This window comes from Lepidochelys kempii, chromosome 6 (genome assembly GCF_965140265.1).
Source record: "Lepidochelys kempii isolate rLepKem1 chromosome 6, rLepKem1.hap2, whole genome shotgun sequence".
Lineage (NCBI taxonomy): Eukaryota > Metazoa > Chordata > Testudines > Cheloniidae > Lepidochelys > Lepidochelys kempii.
Genome location: NC_133261.1, coordinates 37,681,266 through 37,696,487, shown reverse-complemented (window position 1 = coordinate 37,696,487; position 15,222 = coordinate 37,681,266). Strand labels below are relative to the sequence as shown.

Genomic DNA, 15,222 nt, shown 5'->3' with positions numbered 1-15,222 from the left:
GCTGCATGGAAGCGCTCTGTATTATGTGCTGATATATTCCAAATCAGCTTGGTGATGGAAAGGAATACGAGAGGGAATGAGTTCAGGCTACATTTTACCAGCAATTAGATGTACAGTAACGGGGATATACTTACTTTCTGCCTCAGAGTCAGGTTTTGACAAGCCCTTTGGGTGGGTGTTAGGGGAAAGTGCACAAGAGCCTCCTCTATTTTGCATGGCCCTGCAAGAGCCTTTCACAATTGCACAGGGATTGCTCCCCCTGTGTGTCTGAGAGGAGGCAGGTTCATAGCTCTGATCCTCTTATAGGCCAACCTGAAGAGCAGGCCGGTCACAAAATTTGAGCTGCTGCAACAACTTAGTACAGGGGTGGTCAAACTTTTTGGTCCGACGGTCACATCTGGGTACAGAAATTGTATGGCTGGCCATGAATGCTCACAAAATTGGGAGTTGGGGTGCGGGCTTTGGGGTGAGGCCAGAAATGAGGAGTTCAGGGTGTGAGAGGGGGCTCTGGGCTGGGGGTTGGGGTGGGGAGTGAGGGCTCTGGAGTGCAGGAGGGTGGGACGTAGGGGTTTGGAGGGTGGGAGAGGGGTCAGAGCTCGGGCAGGGGGTTGGGGCTCTGGAAGGGGGCAGGGGTGCAGGCACTGGGCAGTGCTTACCTCAAGCAGCTCTCGGAAGCAACAGCATGTCCCCCCTCTGGCTCCTACATGGAGGTGCGGCCAGATGCCCATCCGCAGGCACCGCCCCTGCAGCTCCCATTGGCTGTGGTTGGGTTGGGGGCATCATGCGGAGCCCCCTGGCTGTCCCTACACTTAGGAGCTGGAGGGGGGACATGCTGCTACTTCAGGGAACACATGTGGAGTTGGGCAAGCCCTGGACCCCACTTCCTGGCAGGAGCTCGAGGACCAGATTAACACGTCTGAAGGGCCGGATGCAGCCCCCAGCCCATAGTTTTCCCACCTCTGCCCTAGTAGATGTAGGTGTACTACAAGGAACTGTCCCAAGGAACCGTCCCAAGCCACAGGTGCCTTAGGGCCCACCTCCTTAAGGGAAGATTCCCTGCTGTGAAGGGGACTTCACTGAACCTGTAATATAATCCCAATTAATCTCTGTGGGATTGAAGGTAAGGATGGTGTGCCTCCCCTGGCTCTACCCACACCTAGCCTCCAGCCTGCCCAGTCTTCTGTGGGCCCCGCATGGAGCCCTAAAAGGGGGAGAACATGTGCATGACCTGATCCTGTCTTGCGCCTTGCAAAGCTGGAATGGAGAGATCCCTGCAGGGATAATCCTTGGGGGTTAGGGGTTTGGTTTTGGTTTTTTTAAATGTACATAGAGACATTTCAGAATAAAATATAAATTACTCCTTACACATCTGCTCTGACTAGCAATGTCCTAGTCCTGCATAGACGCTACATACCTCTCTGCCTCCTTTAACTACGCAGAATTCATGCGGCTTGCAAGTGCTGCACCTGCAGTAGTCCCCTGTCCATATGTGTGGTGTTAGCTCTATCTAACCATGCAGACTCATTCAGTTTAGCCAAATGAAGTTCTTATTTCAGATATTCCATGTTGAAAGACAAGCACATCTGTCTTTATAAGCTATTTGTTTCCATAAACGGAAACAGAATCTTCTGTATATTGAAAATGACACATTAGTTCGTTCTTATTGTTTTTCCTATGGGGGCAGAAGGCATTGAAGCACAATAATTAATGAAGAAGGGTGTTTTGGATTTATTATTCATGTAATTTTCATTATATGAAAAAATATGGGTTGAAAAATGTGCTGGTGAAGGTCATTGGTAGCATCAGTTTGAAACAATAATTGTTTGTAGGGGTAGAATCCTTTCTTCCAGTCCAGTTGGGCACAGTGCTCTGAAAATGTCAAAGGCAATTGAAAACAAAGCTGTCTTGTAAAATTTAGTGGTAGGCAGGTTAGGACTGCATGAGAAATTGGATACTGAATATCCCAGTAGGGCATATTTATGTTCTGTAGAAAATGTTGATTTAAGTGATTTTCTTTGTTTAAATGTCCTAGGCTGCTGTTCCCTTTATCAGAGTTGAGGTACTACATTCCTGACAAGAAATTATTTTCATTTTGGGAAAGAAAGGTGAATCTTAGCAGTTTTAGCACAAATCCTAGTCTATTAATCAAGGAAAAATTGCATCCAGCCATCTTTCTGGGTGCAAAGCCCCCACTGAAACCATTGAAAGTTTTATTTAAACAACAATGGCAGGAAAAGGCCTAAGGGCAAAATGCGATCTTGTCTTTTGTGGATGCTGCACAGGATATGCAGGAGCATGGCTGCCTATGGGCCAAGTATTTCCGTGAGTATTAGGGGCTGATCTCTCCCCATTGAAGTCCAATGGCAAAATTCCCAGTTGTGCAGGATCAGGCTCTAGATTGGAATTCTTGCTAATGATCCAAGAAGAACTCCTCCATTAGGAGAATATATAATATGCTAGTTGGTGGGGCACAACTGGGCTCTCCCTCTGTGCACCTTTCCCTCCATTCACATTCAAGAGCAGCTGTGAGGTGGATGTACATAGGGTTGCCAACTTTCTGATTGCAGAAAACTGAACACCCTTGCCCTGCCTCCTGTTCACTTCCTCCCCCCTCCCTCTGTTGCTCCCCCCCCACTTGCTCATTTTCACCAGGTGGGGGTTGGGGCAGGGGGTTGGGGTGCAGGAGGGGGTGAGAGCTCCAGCTGTGGGTGTGGGTCTGGGGTACAGCCAGGGATGATGGATTTGGGGTGCAAGAGGGGACTCTGGGTCAGGTGTGGGGCCAGGGATGAGGGGTTTGGGGTGTGGGAGGGGACTCAGGGCTGGGGCAGGGGGTTGGAGTGTGGGAGGGGGTGTGGGGTGTAGACTCTGTGAGGGAGTTTGGGTTTGGGAGGGGGCTCAGGGATGGGGCAGGGGGTTGGGTCACGGGAGGGGGTGCGGGCTCTGGCCGGCGCTTACCTCAGGAGGCTCCCGGAAGCGACTGGCATGTCTCTCCAACTCCTAGGCACGGGGCAGCCAGGGGGCTCTGCGCGTTGCCCCCATCAACAGGCATCACCTCAACAGCTCCCATTGGCAGCGGTGGGCAAGGGCAGCATGCGGAGCTCCTGTGGCCACCCCGGGTCTAGGAACTGGAGGGATATGTTGGCTGCTTCCGGGAGCCAGGCAGAGCCAGCCGCTGTGGCCAACTGGACTTTTAGTGGCAGGTCAGCTGTGCTGACCAGAGCCACCAGTGTCCCTTTTCAACTGGGTATTCTGGTTGAAAACCAGACGCCTGGCAAACCTAAGTGCACACCGATCCTTTTGGGAGCAGCAATAATGTGGTGTAAGGGTCCTGTTGCGTTCAGGCTTCTGCAAACCATCTTGCCCTCCATTAGCAGGACTACTTAAAGACATAGCTCTGCTGCTGTTCCTTTTCCATCTGCTCCCGCTGCAAACCTCACTGCAGTTTTCCCCAAAGTATGTAAGATAAATTGGTGTCGGAGAATAGTAACAGTAGAAGCAATATAAGGTAGCACCCAAAACTATCTGTTGGCTGAAAAAGGAAGGAGTCTGAGTAAACAATGACTCTGTCAAAGGTATTGATTTTCAAATCTTTGCCTTTGTGTGCAATGTTTCTCAGCATCTGCTCTCCCGCTACTCTACAGTGAGGCTATGAAGATCCTCCTCATCGCCCCCCCGCATTGTTACAGCAAGTATAACTTCCTGCTTTTGCAAAGTTAGGTACAGATGTTTGCAATAAAAAATTTGATCTAATTTAAAGCAGAATGGCATTGTGTATGTAATGTGCATAACGATCTGTTGTCCTGATTCAATGCTATATAGTCCGGGGTCATATTTTAGGAGTGATATAATCTATCTAATGTGGTAAATTTCTGGAATATAATGAGCTCATCTCCTTTATCAGTAATTAGTCAACTAGCAAATGATCTAAACTGATCTCCAGTCTCTCATGTCTCCAGTATCCTGTTCAGAGATCGTGAACGGGAAAGTTCTGGAGAGGCTATCACTTCCACTCTTGGTGAGTCTCAGTGTAAATGCAAATATGTATTAATGACCTATTTTCCTCATAAAAACGGCCATATTGGGTCAGACCAGTCCATCTAGTCCAGTATACTGTCTTCCAACAGTGGCCAAAGCCAGATGACTCAGAGGGAATGAATGGAACAGGCAATCATTGAGTGATCCAGCCCCTCTTGTCCAGTCCCAGCTTTGGCAGTTAGAGGCTGTGGCCACCCAGAGCATGGGGCTGCATCCCTGACCTTCCCAGCTAATAGCCACTGATGGACCTATGCTTCATGAACTTATCTAGTTCTTTTTTTTGAGCCTCATTACAGTTTTGTTCACAACCTCCCCGACAACAAATTCTATAGGCTGACTGTGTATTGTGTGAAGAGGTACTTCCTTTTGTCTGTTTTAAACCTGTGTGACAAAGTTCCTCCTCTACCTTGGTGGGTCTTGCGCTTACTGGCGGATTTGCTCGCCTTCGAGCTTCCCGGCAGCCCTCAGGTTGGCCGTTTTTGTGAACCCACAGTCCAGGTCAACTCTTCCTGTGTCTGACCAGTAGTTGGGAGGTTTGGGGGTACCCGGGCCCACCCTCTATTCCGGGTTCCAGCCCAGGGCCCTGTGGAATGCAGCTGTCTAGAGTGCCTCCTGGAACAGCTGTGTGACAGCTACAACTCCTTGGGTTACTTCCCCATGGCTTCCTCCCAACACTTCTTTCTCGTCACCATAGGACCTTCCTCCTGGTGTCTGATAATGCTTGTACTCCAACAAACAGTATACGTTCTCACTCTCAGCTCCTAGCGCCTCTTGCTCCCAGCTCCTCACATGCACATCACAAACTGAAGGAAGTTCCTTTTTAAAACCCAGGTGCCCTGATTAGCCTGCCTTAATTGATTGTAGCAGCTTCTTGATTGGCTGCAAGTGTTCTAATCAGCCTGTCTTAATTGTCTCCAGAAGGTTCTGGATTGTTCTGGAACCTTCCCTGTTATCTTACCAGGGAAGAGGGACCTACTTAACCTGGGGCTAATATATCTGCCTTCTATTACTCTCCTGTAGCCATCTGGCCCGGCCCTGTCACACCTGCCACTTATTCATTATTTCAGTGGGTGACCCTGATTCTTTAGTTATGTGAAGGAGTAAATAATGCTTTCTTATTTACTTTCTCAACACCAGTCATGATTTTATAGACCTCTCTTATATTCCCTCTTAGTTGTCTCTTTTCCAAGCTGAAAAGTCCCAATCTTTCTAATCTCTCCTAATATGGAAGTTGTTCCATACCCTTAATATTTTTTGTTGCCCTTTGTATCTTTTTTCTAATTCTAAAGCATCTTTTTTTTTAAACGGGGTGACCAGAACTGCATGTGGTATTCAAGATGTGGGCGTACCATTGATTTATATAGTGGCATTATGATGGTTACTGTTTTATTTTCTATCCCCTTCCTAACATTTTTTGACTGCAGCTGTACGTTGAGCGGATGTTTTCCCACTAGAACTTTCTCTTGTGCTCTACAGTGATCCAGCTATCACTGTATTTGAATAATTACAGAGATTTGAATAATTTTCATTCATACAATGCTCAAAGGGTTTGCTTTTGATTTGGAGTGCCGTGCCCAGTGTGTGCAAAATGACAAGTCGCTGCTACCCAACAGTGTGGTGTGAAATCCCGCCTCCTCCTTAGCTTTATTTCTGGGGAGTTGTGTTTTTTAGCTGCTTTGGAAGTTCGTTTAAACAGACAAATAACTTTATTTCCTCATCACTAAACTTGTTTCACAGTCTAATGTTAACTTCTCTGAAAGGAATCCAGACATATATTGTATATGTAGTCAAAATAATACTTAAATGCAAGAGAGATGGTGCAGAGAATTACTGCTAGAAGCAGTATCATTTCATCTTTATGAAAATATAATAGAGGCAAAAAACCAAGACACCGACGGGAGCTCTTTTGATTATGTATTTATTATTTTGTATTGCTGTTGTGCTGCGGGGTGTTGGTGGCTGCCAGCAAGTGTGTTTGACCTATCGGCAGTCAGAGACGTCACTGAAGCTGACCGGTGTGTTAGCCACCATTCATTCATGCTAACTGAGAGAGCAATTAAATATTCCTTTGTTTAGTGATTGCTGAAACAATAGTAGCCACCCCAACTCTAAGTCCAGCACGGAAGGCCTGACAAGAACTAACTCAGATTTCCCAGGGACTGATTGGTGGAGCTGTATGTGTCTGTGTATATCAGTATGAGAAAGGGAGGAGAAAGCCAGTGATGTGTGGCCCTGAGAAGGAGCAGAGACAGAGCTCCTTGGGGTACAGGATGGGCTGGAAAGCAGGCTTGGATTTCTGGGCACAGAAACTGCCTGCTGCTGTTTGTTTCTACTGTGTTCAGGGAAGCAGAACTTCATGGATACTCTTTGTCAATAAACAACATTGTACCAAAGAAATAAGTAACTTGTATTCTGAATTTCTCCCCTTAAAGGAAACAACCTCGCAAGGCCCCAAATATTCGCTAACTACTCAAGTCAAGGGGCATCATTATGATAGGACCCAGAGGCCCTAAGTTCATGATCCCATTGTGTTAGGCACTGTACAGAAACATAGTAAAAGACAGTTCCTGTCCCAAAGAGTTTACAATCCAAATAGACTAGAAAGATAAAAGATGTATTTATTATTCTCATTTTATAGATGTGGAGCTGAGACACTGATGTGTTAAGTGACTTGCCCAGGGTCTCACAGGAAATGTTTGGCAGATCTTCTGAGTCCCGGTCCAGCACCTTAACCATAAGACCATCATTTCTATCTTTCCTTTTACTCCACAGATGCTTCTGTATTTGTACATTGGTTAGGACAATGGGCCCTGATTACCACTGGGAACTCTGAGCACTGCCACATATAAATAATAATAATGAGAACGAGTGCATTTCAGCTGTACGTTTTCATTCCACATATTGCATTGTCGCATGCACTCATCTTTGAGCCAAAGCTGCAGTACTTATTGGTTAAAAGGAATAATCTTTTAATTAGGAAATGATTCTTTTCTGTTGTGATCACTATTCTTGCTTTGTTTTGCTGAGCAAGGAGGAGAAATTGCAGAACCTTTTGAGCAGAGAAAGAAAGGTGTTGTCAGAGCAAAGAGAAAGCTGCAGGTGTGGGGGAAGCACAATAGTTAATTTTTTTTCTGTCCTCCTCCCCTTCCTCTTTGAAACACTGGTTTAAAAAATAAAAGTTCGTGGGGAAATAATTGGGTTTTCTTTCCAGACATATTTTTAAAATATGAAGTTTACATAGTGTAACGACTACCTCGTTCATTACTGCAATAACATAATACTTGCTTATGCAAGCAATTGTGAATATAGCCCTGTATATGATGTTTTATGTGCTCACGCTTCATTTTATGGCACATTAATTAATATCCAATGGCAAATGAGGTTTTGGTGATAATACCGTGCGCTTAACTGTTGCACACACTTCCTCTCTAAGTGTTTTATGCTTCTGTTTACATTCCTACCTTTTCGTCTGTCTTGTCTATTTAGAGTTTGACTACGCAGGCAAGTTTTACCGGCTACAGTGATATAATTATACCACTCCAGATATAGTTGTGCCTGTATAGCTCTCCCTATGGATGCTCTTATTCCAGTATAGAAGAGGCTTTTTTCAGTTTAGCTTAAACCCCTGCCAAAACGATTTGAGCTAAACCAGAAAAAAAACACCTCTTATACCAGAAGAATGTCTATGGAGGGGTTACACTGGTATAACTGGAGATTTAAATTCACATCTTAGCTTATGGTGTAGTAACTTTCCCGAGTAGACAAGCCCTTAGATCGGGGTGGGCAAACTTTTTGGCCTGAGGGCCACATCTGGGTATAGAAATTGTATGGCAGGCCATGAATGCTCACGAAATTGGGGGTTGCAGTGCCGGGGAGGGGGAAGGTGCATGCTCCGGCTGGGGGAGCAGGCTCTGGGGTGGGGCTGGGGATGAGGGATTTGGGATGCAGAAGGGTGCTCTGGGCTGGGGCCAAGGGGTTTGGAGGGCAGGAGGGGGGCGGGGGTGGGGGAGGGCTCAGGGGTGCGGGCTCTGGGCAGCGCTTACCTCAGTCAGCCCCCAGAAGCAGAGGCATGTCCCCCTCACCGGCTCCTACGCGGAGGCACAGCCAGGCGGTTCTGCAAGCTGCCCTGTCCGCAGGTGCTACCCCTGCAGCTCTCAGAAGCAGCAACATGTCCTCCTCCAGCTCCTACACAGAGGTGCAGCACCGTCCACGTGGCTCTGTGTGCTGCGCTGTCCACAGGTGCCACCCCTGCAGTTCCCATTGTCTGCGGTTCCCAGCCAATGGGAGCTGCAGGTGGCAGTGCTTGGGACAGGGGCAGCGTGCAGAGCCCCCTCGCTGCCCCTATGCATAGGAGCCAGAGAGGAGACATGCCGCTGCTTCCGGGAGCCGCGTGGCAAGCCCCTGACCCCATTCCTTAGCGGGAGCTCAAGGGCCAGGTTAAAAGTTCTGATGGGCTGGACATAGTAGTTTGCCCATCCCTGCCTTAGATTGCAAGTCTTTTGTGGTAGGGGCTGTCTCACTATGTGTATGTACAGTGCGTAGCAGAGTGAGGCCTACATTTTTGTCTGGGGCTCCTAGGCACTACACTAATAGATAACAATAATATCTCTAGTGTAATAAACCCTAAATATGTTTTACTGAACTGTAAATGTAAGAGGAAAGTGTGACCTATGATTTCTTTTTCTTATTTGCAGGCGAGCCATAACTGGAGGAAAATGCCACAGTATACAGATCCTCACTCCAGTGCACAAGACCTATGCAACACCTAAGCCATATTTTGAGGCTCAGATGGTGCATAGTAGAGCCCTGCCCGGGACTGTTTTAGACCCCTACAGAGGGAATGGGATCCCGCAGGACCCACTGCCAAAATAGTGGGAGCAGGATACAAAAATAGTCCGGCACAGGGCTCTAGTGCATAGACTTTGTACTGGCCCTCCATGTAAGGGTGAATCTCTCACCATGTTCATATCTTTATTTGATATACTGTGTGGCCAAATTTTGCCCCTACTGGTGCAGGCAGGGGGAGCAGAGAGGCTGCATAGTGAATCCGGTACTCCAGGAATGACTCTGGTGAGGGCAGGATCCCACAAGGCAGTTGGCGGAGTGACATGCTGTGGAAATGCACTGTGCTGGTCCTCTCTTCTTGTGAGTCCCTGACTTTTGATCATGGAGAAAGACAGTATAAATGCTAGTCACCAGGGGTTTGATCATGTCCTCTAATCTCAGGCCAGACTAGCTGGACCACTTCAGTGCAACAGAGTTTTGTTGTCTGCTGTTTCCATTGTGGAAGAGGTTTCTTACCACCCTCCTTTATCTCTTGTGCTCCAGAAGACAAGATTTAGCCCTCCTTGATGTTTTTCCTAACATATATGGGTAGATAAATAGATTTTTTTATTGTTCTTACTCTTCATTATTTCCCTGTGTACAGAAGAACTCAAGGAGAAACTAAAGGAGTATGTTGACGAGGTGAATATGCGGAAGCCTGGATTCATCAAGGTGGTCCGACACAGCAAGCAAGAGGGGCTGATCCGGTCTCGAGTTAGCGGATGGAGAGCAGCCACAGCACCAGTCGTTGCGCTCTTTGATGCTCATGTGGAATTCAGCGTGGGATGGTATGTATCTTGCTGCTTCTTGCAATTATTTGTAAATGATGGCATGATATATATCCAGCATATAGGGGGATGAAGTTATATGAAGATCTTTTGACACAGATTTAAATACAGAGATAATTATGAAAAGCTTATGGTTTGTAATATGCAACATAGTCATAATCAAGATTCCGTTTGTTAGAACTGGGTTATTGTCTGCTGTAGTGGTTATTCCGGTAAATGCATGTTACTAAATTAGACAAGTGGAGCAAATTAGAGATTTATTGCCTCTGGTTAAAATTCATATCAAATTTATATGTGGACAGTATATTATTGTTCTCTTCCATTTTCATTTGATTTTTATCAATAGCTAGCGCACAGATGATAAATAATCACTTAGGCATGGAGAAGCTCAGTAGAACAGGTCAGATGTGTAGCAAACTTAGTCCTGACTTTCTGTATGCAAAATTAAGGGGGTAATGCAAATTTTTTATATTATTTAGGGCCAGATTCTGTGGGTTGCTGAGCTGATCCGATGAGGTCCTGTGGTTTCTCAGTACTTCCCAGGATAATTCCATGTATTGTTCATCTGAACATAGAATATTCTTCGTATTTCTTTCACCATTGCATTTAACTGAACTTTAAAAAAAAATCTTAATGTTTTAAAAGCTCACAATAGTTATAAATGTCAGAAGAACCCTGGGAAAGGTTTTGTTGTCAGCACGATATTATAATTAACAGTATAAGAAAAGCAGATAGATGCCCCAATTCAGCAAGATATTTAAGTACGTGTAACTTTACATATTCAAATAGTTCCATTGAAGCCACTCACCTGCATATCTGCTAAAGTACCTTGCTCAATTGGGCCCTGAGCCAGTTAAGCCTCCAGGCTAAACCAGTATTTTGGGATCACCCCATTATTAATTGCTTAGGGCAGAGCAACTGCAGTTTGGATGGCCATGTGTGTGGGAGAGGGGGGCTTGGCAGGAGCTGGGAGAGAGATGGAAACATCTAAAGTTTAACCCAGTTCATGTGCACTGAATATATAAACATTTTTCATTTTCAGCAAAGGAATAACAAATGACATAGACTGCCAAGCTCAATACTAGTTTCTGAAAGACTTGTGCTGTTTATATTTAACTGCCAGCGGCTGGCTTTACAAGATACAGAAAAATTACATAACGATGTCTTGGCTCTATCTCAGATGTGCTCCTGGTGTTACGGTGGTCTCCTTAATGAATCATTTTAATTAGAAGCTAAATTGCATAAAACATGTCTGGGCAAAGGAGGGTGGATGATTCAGGGGTTAGGAGTGGGATACCAAGCCTTTCACTTTGAGATCATTGATTCCAATTCAATCCATGTTGATAGTGACCAAAAGTTGTTAGCATCTGAAGCTTTTCAGTGGCCTCTGAGAAATTAGTTGGTGATTTTAGCCTGATTCCTAGTGAAGAGTGACCACATCAGAGAATTATTATCACAACTTGCTCTGATACCTTTGTTGATGGACTTTGAACGACTTGGATGGTGCTGTCCAGAGATCAAGGGCAGAGTATCCTTGGGGCTGGAATATTTTTTTCATATTTACAGGTGGCCCAGCAGGTCAGAGATGAGGTTTATTGAGAGGGAGGGTAATGGGGGGAAGAGAGGAACTTCAGTGACTGGTCTATTACTACTGCACCTCTCATGAGCATTTAATTATGCAGTTGTCCAACTTATGTTTAGTTGCAGTGTTACTTCTGTATAAAAAGATGGTCTCTTTAAAGGGAAAAAAGTTTTTGTCCCTGGGATACTTCAGTTATTAACTCTGATCTTCTTGATGTCCTTGATCATAGAGATGGCCTGGAGACATCATCTTTATGTGGTAGCACGGATGTAAATGGTAACTGATAAGAAAGGTCTAATTTCTTCCATCAACAGACTAGAAAGGAATACCCAGGGCATGCTAGATTTAAAGTTACACTGTATACTTCAGGCCAAATCCTGCAGCCTCACTCAGGAAAACCCACACTTCAGTCAATGGGAGTTTTGCGTGAGTAACAACTGCAGAGCTTGCCTTTCAGATAATATAGAATATAGGATATGGTTGGCATAAGGGTTTTGCTTCTGTTGAAACAATCTCAGTATTTGTTCCTCTAGGGCTGAACCAGTGCTCACGAGGATAAAGGAAAACAGAAAAAGGGTAATTTCTCCATCATTTGATAACATCAAATATGATAATTTTGAAATAGAGGAATACCCCCTATCTGCGCAGGGGTTTGACTGGGAACTGTGGTGTCGATATCTGAATCCTCCAAAATCATGGTGGAAGCTGGAAAACTCAACTGCTCCGATAAGGTAACATGCACCTGTGACATGGGTTTGGGAATTGTGGAAAGTGCTGTTATATGTAACAAATAACAAAGGGCTGGCTGGCTACATGCACTTTATTTTAACAAGGACCAAGGGAGCTGCTTATCAAACAAACCAATGGTTAAATTAGAATAAATGTTCTCACTGTTCTCTGCCACTTTTACCATTGCTCCCTTAGATAATCACAAAAAAGTTGTACAGTCTCATGTACTTCATTTTTATGTAACAAGTCAGAGCAAATATAAAAAAGTAAAAGAGAAGACTTGAATGCTTGATTCAGTGTTGCCGTCTGTAAATGTCGTCTGCTAATTTAATGGTAATGATCCAGAAAGACAATGCAGTTTGCAAGTGTATTGCAAAAAGGTACAACTGTCAGAGTGATGAATTAAAATCTGATCATTATACTTGTAGTTATATCACATAGTTGTACTATTATGTGTTATAATCACACACAAATCTGGCCCATAGATGTGGGAGCAAGGAATGTGTGAAAACCCCTATTTTTGTATGACCTAGCTCTGTACCTGCCTATTCTATCTAGAGAACTGTTAAGCTGGTGCAGAAGAGGACCCCTGTCTACTCTATGGTATCAAGGGTAGCGTTGTCTCATGTAAATAAGATTGATGACCTCCAAGCAGTTCTCCATAGATCCTAGTTCTTCTTTCGATGCAGATCCCAAGGAGCTCACTGTGACCTCCCTTCTGGTTTCCCAAAAGCTTTTGCAGGAAGAGACGAGGTGGATGAAACTGAAGTACAAAAATTGCACCTTTGGAAGTGCTGGGGTGGGGCATCAGCAGGTGTCTCTTGCATTCTCTCACCCTGTCAACCTGAGAGCTATCTTTGATCCCACAGACCTGTCTTCTCTGGATGACCGCTCTATTTTGGAGCTGTCAGATGGAATTGTTGGCTCAGGGCTGCATTCGCCCACTCCATCTCCTTGGCCATCACTCTTTACGAAGGTGAGAGGAGGTCCTTAAAAAGGACTAGGAGTCAGGAGATCTGGATATGAATGCTAGCTCAGCCACAGACTTTGTATATAAGGTGGGGATAATAATATCCATCTCATACGGATACTGGAAAGCTTAATTAATGTTGGTAAAGTGCTTGAGAACCTCTGGAAGGTCCTGTAGCTGTGAAAAATATTATTTTTAATATTTTCTTGTTGACATTTTGAAATAAAATAATTGCAGTTTAGAACAAAGAACTGGTCCTGGTTCTGCACTTCGCCCAGTAATTACGTGATTCCTGATGGACAGGGATTAGATTTCACTTTACAATGATGGGCATTTAGATTTTCTCCTTGCAAAATCCTTAAATGAGGTTAGAGCTGGCCCTTTTCCTGGATTATTGTTTATTTTTGAGATACATTGTACAAAAGTGTCATGTAATAATAAATTAAGTTCAGCATGTGGATAGATAGCTTTAGTTAGACCATTCCCCCAGTAACCAATACGTTATTACTTCAGGCACATAGTGAAAATACAACAGAATTAAAACAAAGGCAAAGGGATTCTTTCCTTCAAAAAAACATTCAGAGACCTTCCTATTCTGTGATAAATTCAGCACTATTTTTTTAGATGCTATAAGGTTGTCTCATATTTTCCTCATTACTAAATACGTCAAATATTTTCTCATTATGTTGAAGTGGTACAGTAATAGTGTAGGATAACACCACACAAATATATAAATCTGTACAAGGAGAGAATTTTAAGTTTTGTGATTAAGCGATCCTATAATCACATGAAAAGCAGATGTCTGCATTTAACACAGCTTGATTGTTCTCTTCCTGATAAATGCAGGATGATTTACCCTATACTCTTGCATTGCTCTGTGTCCTTTCATTAATATCCTGTTGTTCCCAGTGCTCCTTCTGCTCACACTATGACAAAAATGACATTTTTGTTTTTATCAGCATGCAAGGTAAGCTAAAAACACTGTAAAAACTAAATTAATTACTCTATATTCGCCTTCCCTCATAGCGGGGAAAATTATACTCTGTATAGTCAAATCTTCACCATTTTAAACGTGGTTCAGCATTCGTAAGACTGAGTGTCTCAGGATTTTGAAGTAGTAGGAAATTAGTATCAGTAGGACTGGGTGACTCAGTGTGATATGGAGACTCTCACCCCTAGGCCACAGATTCAGATTTGTCCCAGATTAGCAGTGGCTGATAGACATTCATATTTTACAGCATTTCAGTGAAAGGAGTGAGTTGTCTCATACTCACTTCTTGTGTCCATATTACAAAAGCCACCAAAAAAGGCCCTGACTCAAGAAAGCATCCATATTCACTAAGAGCTCTTAAGCAGATAGTTAATTTAAGCTTAAAGTTCAGCACACACTTAAATGCTTTCCTGACTAGGGGATGGATTTAAGCATGTGGTTAAATGCATTCCTTCATCAAGGGCAAAATTTGCACTAATTGGTACCCTTGTTGGCAGTCTACGTTGAGAACCCAAGAGCTGCAATAGAGACACTGCAACCCTCTGCCCACAAGAGCCGGTCTCTCCAAAACGGACCTGGGACACGATGGGCAAAACTTTGCAGGGGAGCATCACTCTTATTGCTCATCCTGTACTGAAGGCTTCAGTTTTCAGCATTGTCAGTCTGGCACCTTTCAATTTGGTTTAAAAAACAAATAGCACAATAAGACAAAATTGGCCAAATCCATCTTGGGTGCAACTCCGTTGCAGTCCACGGTCTTACACCCAGTATGGCCCAGTGACGCTAACTACAATCTGTTTGAGTGACAATAAAAAAGGAAGTAGCTTATGTGCTCTCTGACTGTTGTTTTCTGTTGTTCTGTTGTACAGAAGCCCTGCACTGATTGGATGCTTCATAGTAGACAGGGAGTACTTCCAAGAGATTGGCTTACTAGATGAAGGCATGGAGGTCTATGGAGGAGAGAACGTGGAGCTTGGGATCAGGGTAAGAAATGTAACAAACAACAAGCCCTGATAGTTTGTTCTTATAAAATGTGACTTGCCCCACATCATAGGTGAAGAAGCAGACAACAGATAGTAGAGGTAGTATGTGAAGGAGCTATATAACTGCTGTCCGTCTGTGCCATTATGTAATATACCAAGCCAGCCATAGAATCCTACACCTATGGGTTGTATACGGGAGGGACGGGATGAAAAGCAGTAGTTGGGGAGGGGAGGAAACAAACATGATGTCATTTCACATAGCTGGTAGTGGTAGATGCTATGATGAAGCTTGGAGAAAACATCCTTGCCCCACTTATAAC

General features: G+C 44.4%; 1 protein-coding gene across 3 annotated transcripts in view; it reads left to right on the top strand.

Annotated features, from left to right (window-relative positions):
* GALNT18 (polypeptide N-acetylgalactosaminyltransferase 18) overlaps positions 1-15,222 on the top strand; it is a 383,448-nt gene that overhangs the window by 250,087 nt on the left and 118,139 nt on the right. For all 3 annotated transcript variants that reach the window (XM_073347598.1, XM_073347597.1, XM_073347599.1), the window contains exons 4-6: positions 9,464-9,647; positions 11,763-11,960; positions 14,789-14,903. In XM_073347598.1, the coding sequence (XP_073203699.1) occupies positions 9,464-9,647; positions 11,763-11,960; positions 14,789-14,903 (497 nt within the window). The remainder of the gene's footprint in view (positions 1-9,463; positions 9,648-11,762; positions 11,961-14,788; positions 14,904-15,222) is intronic.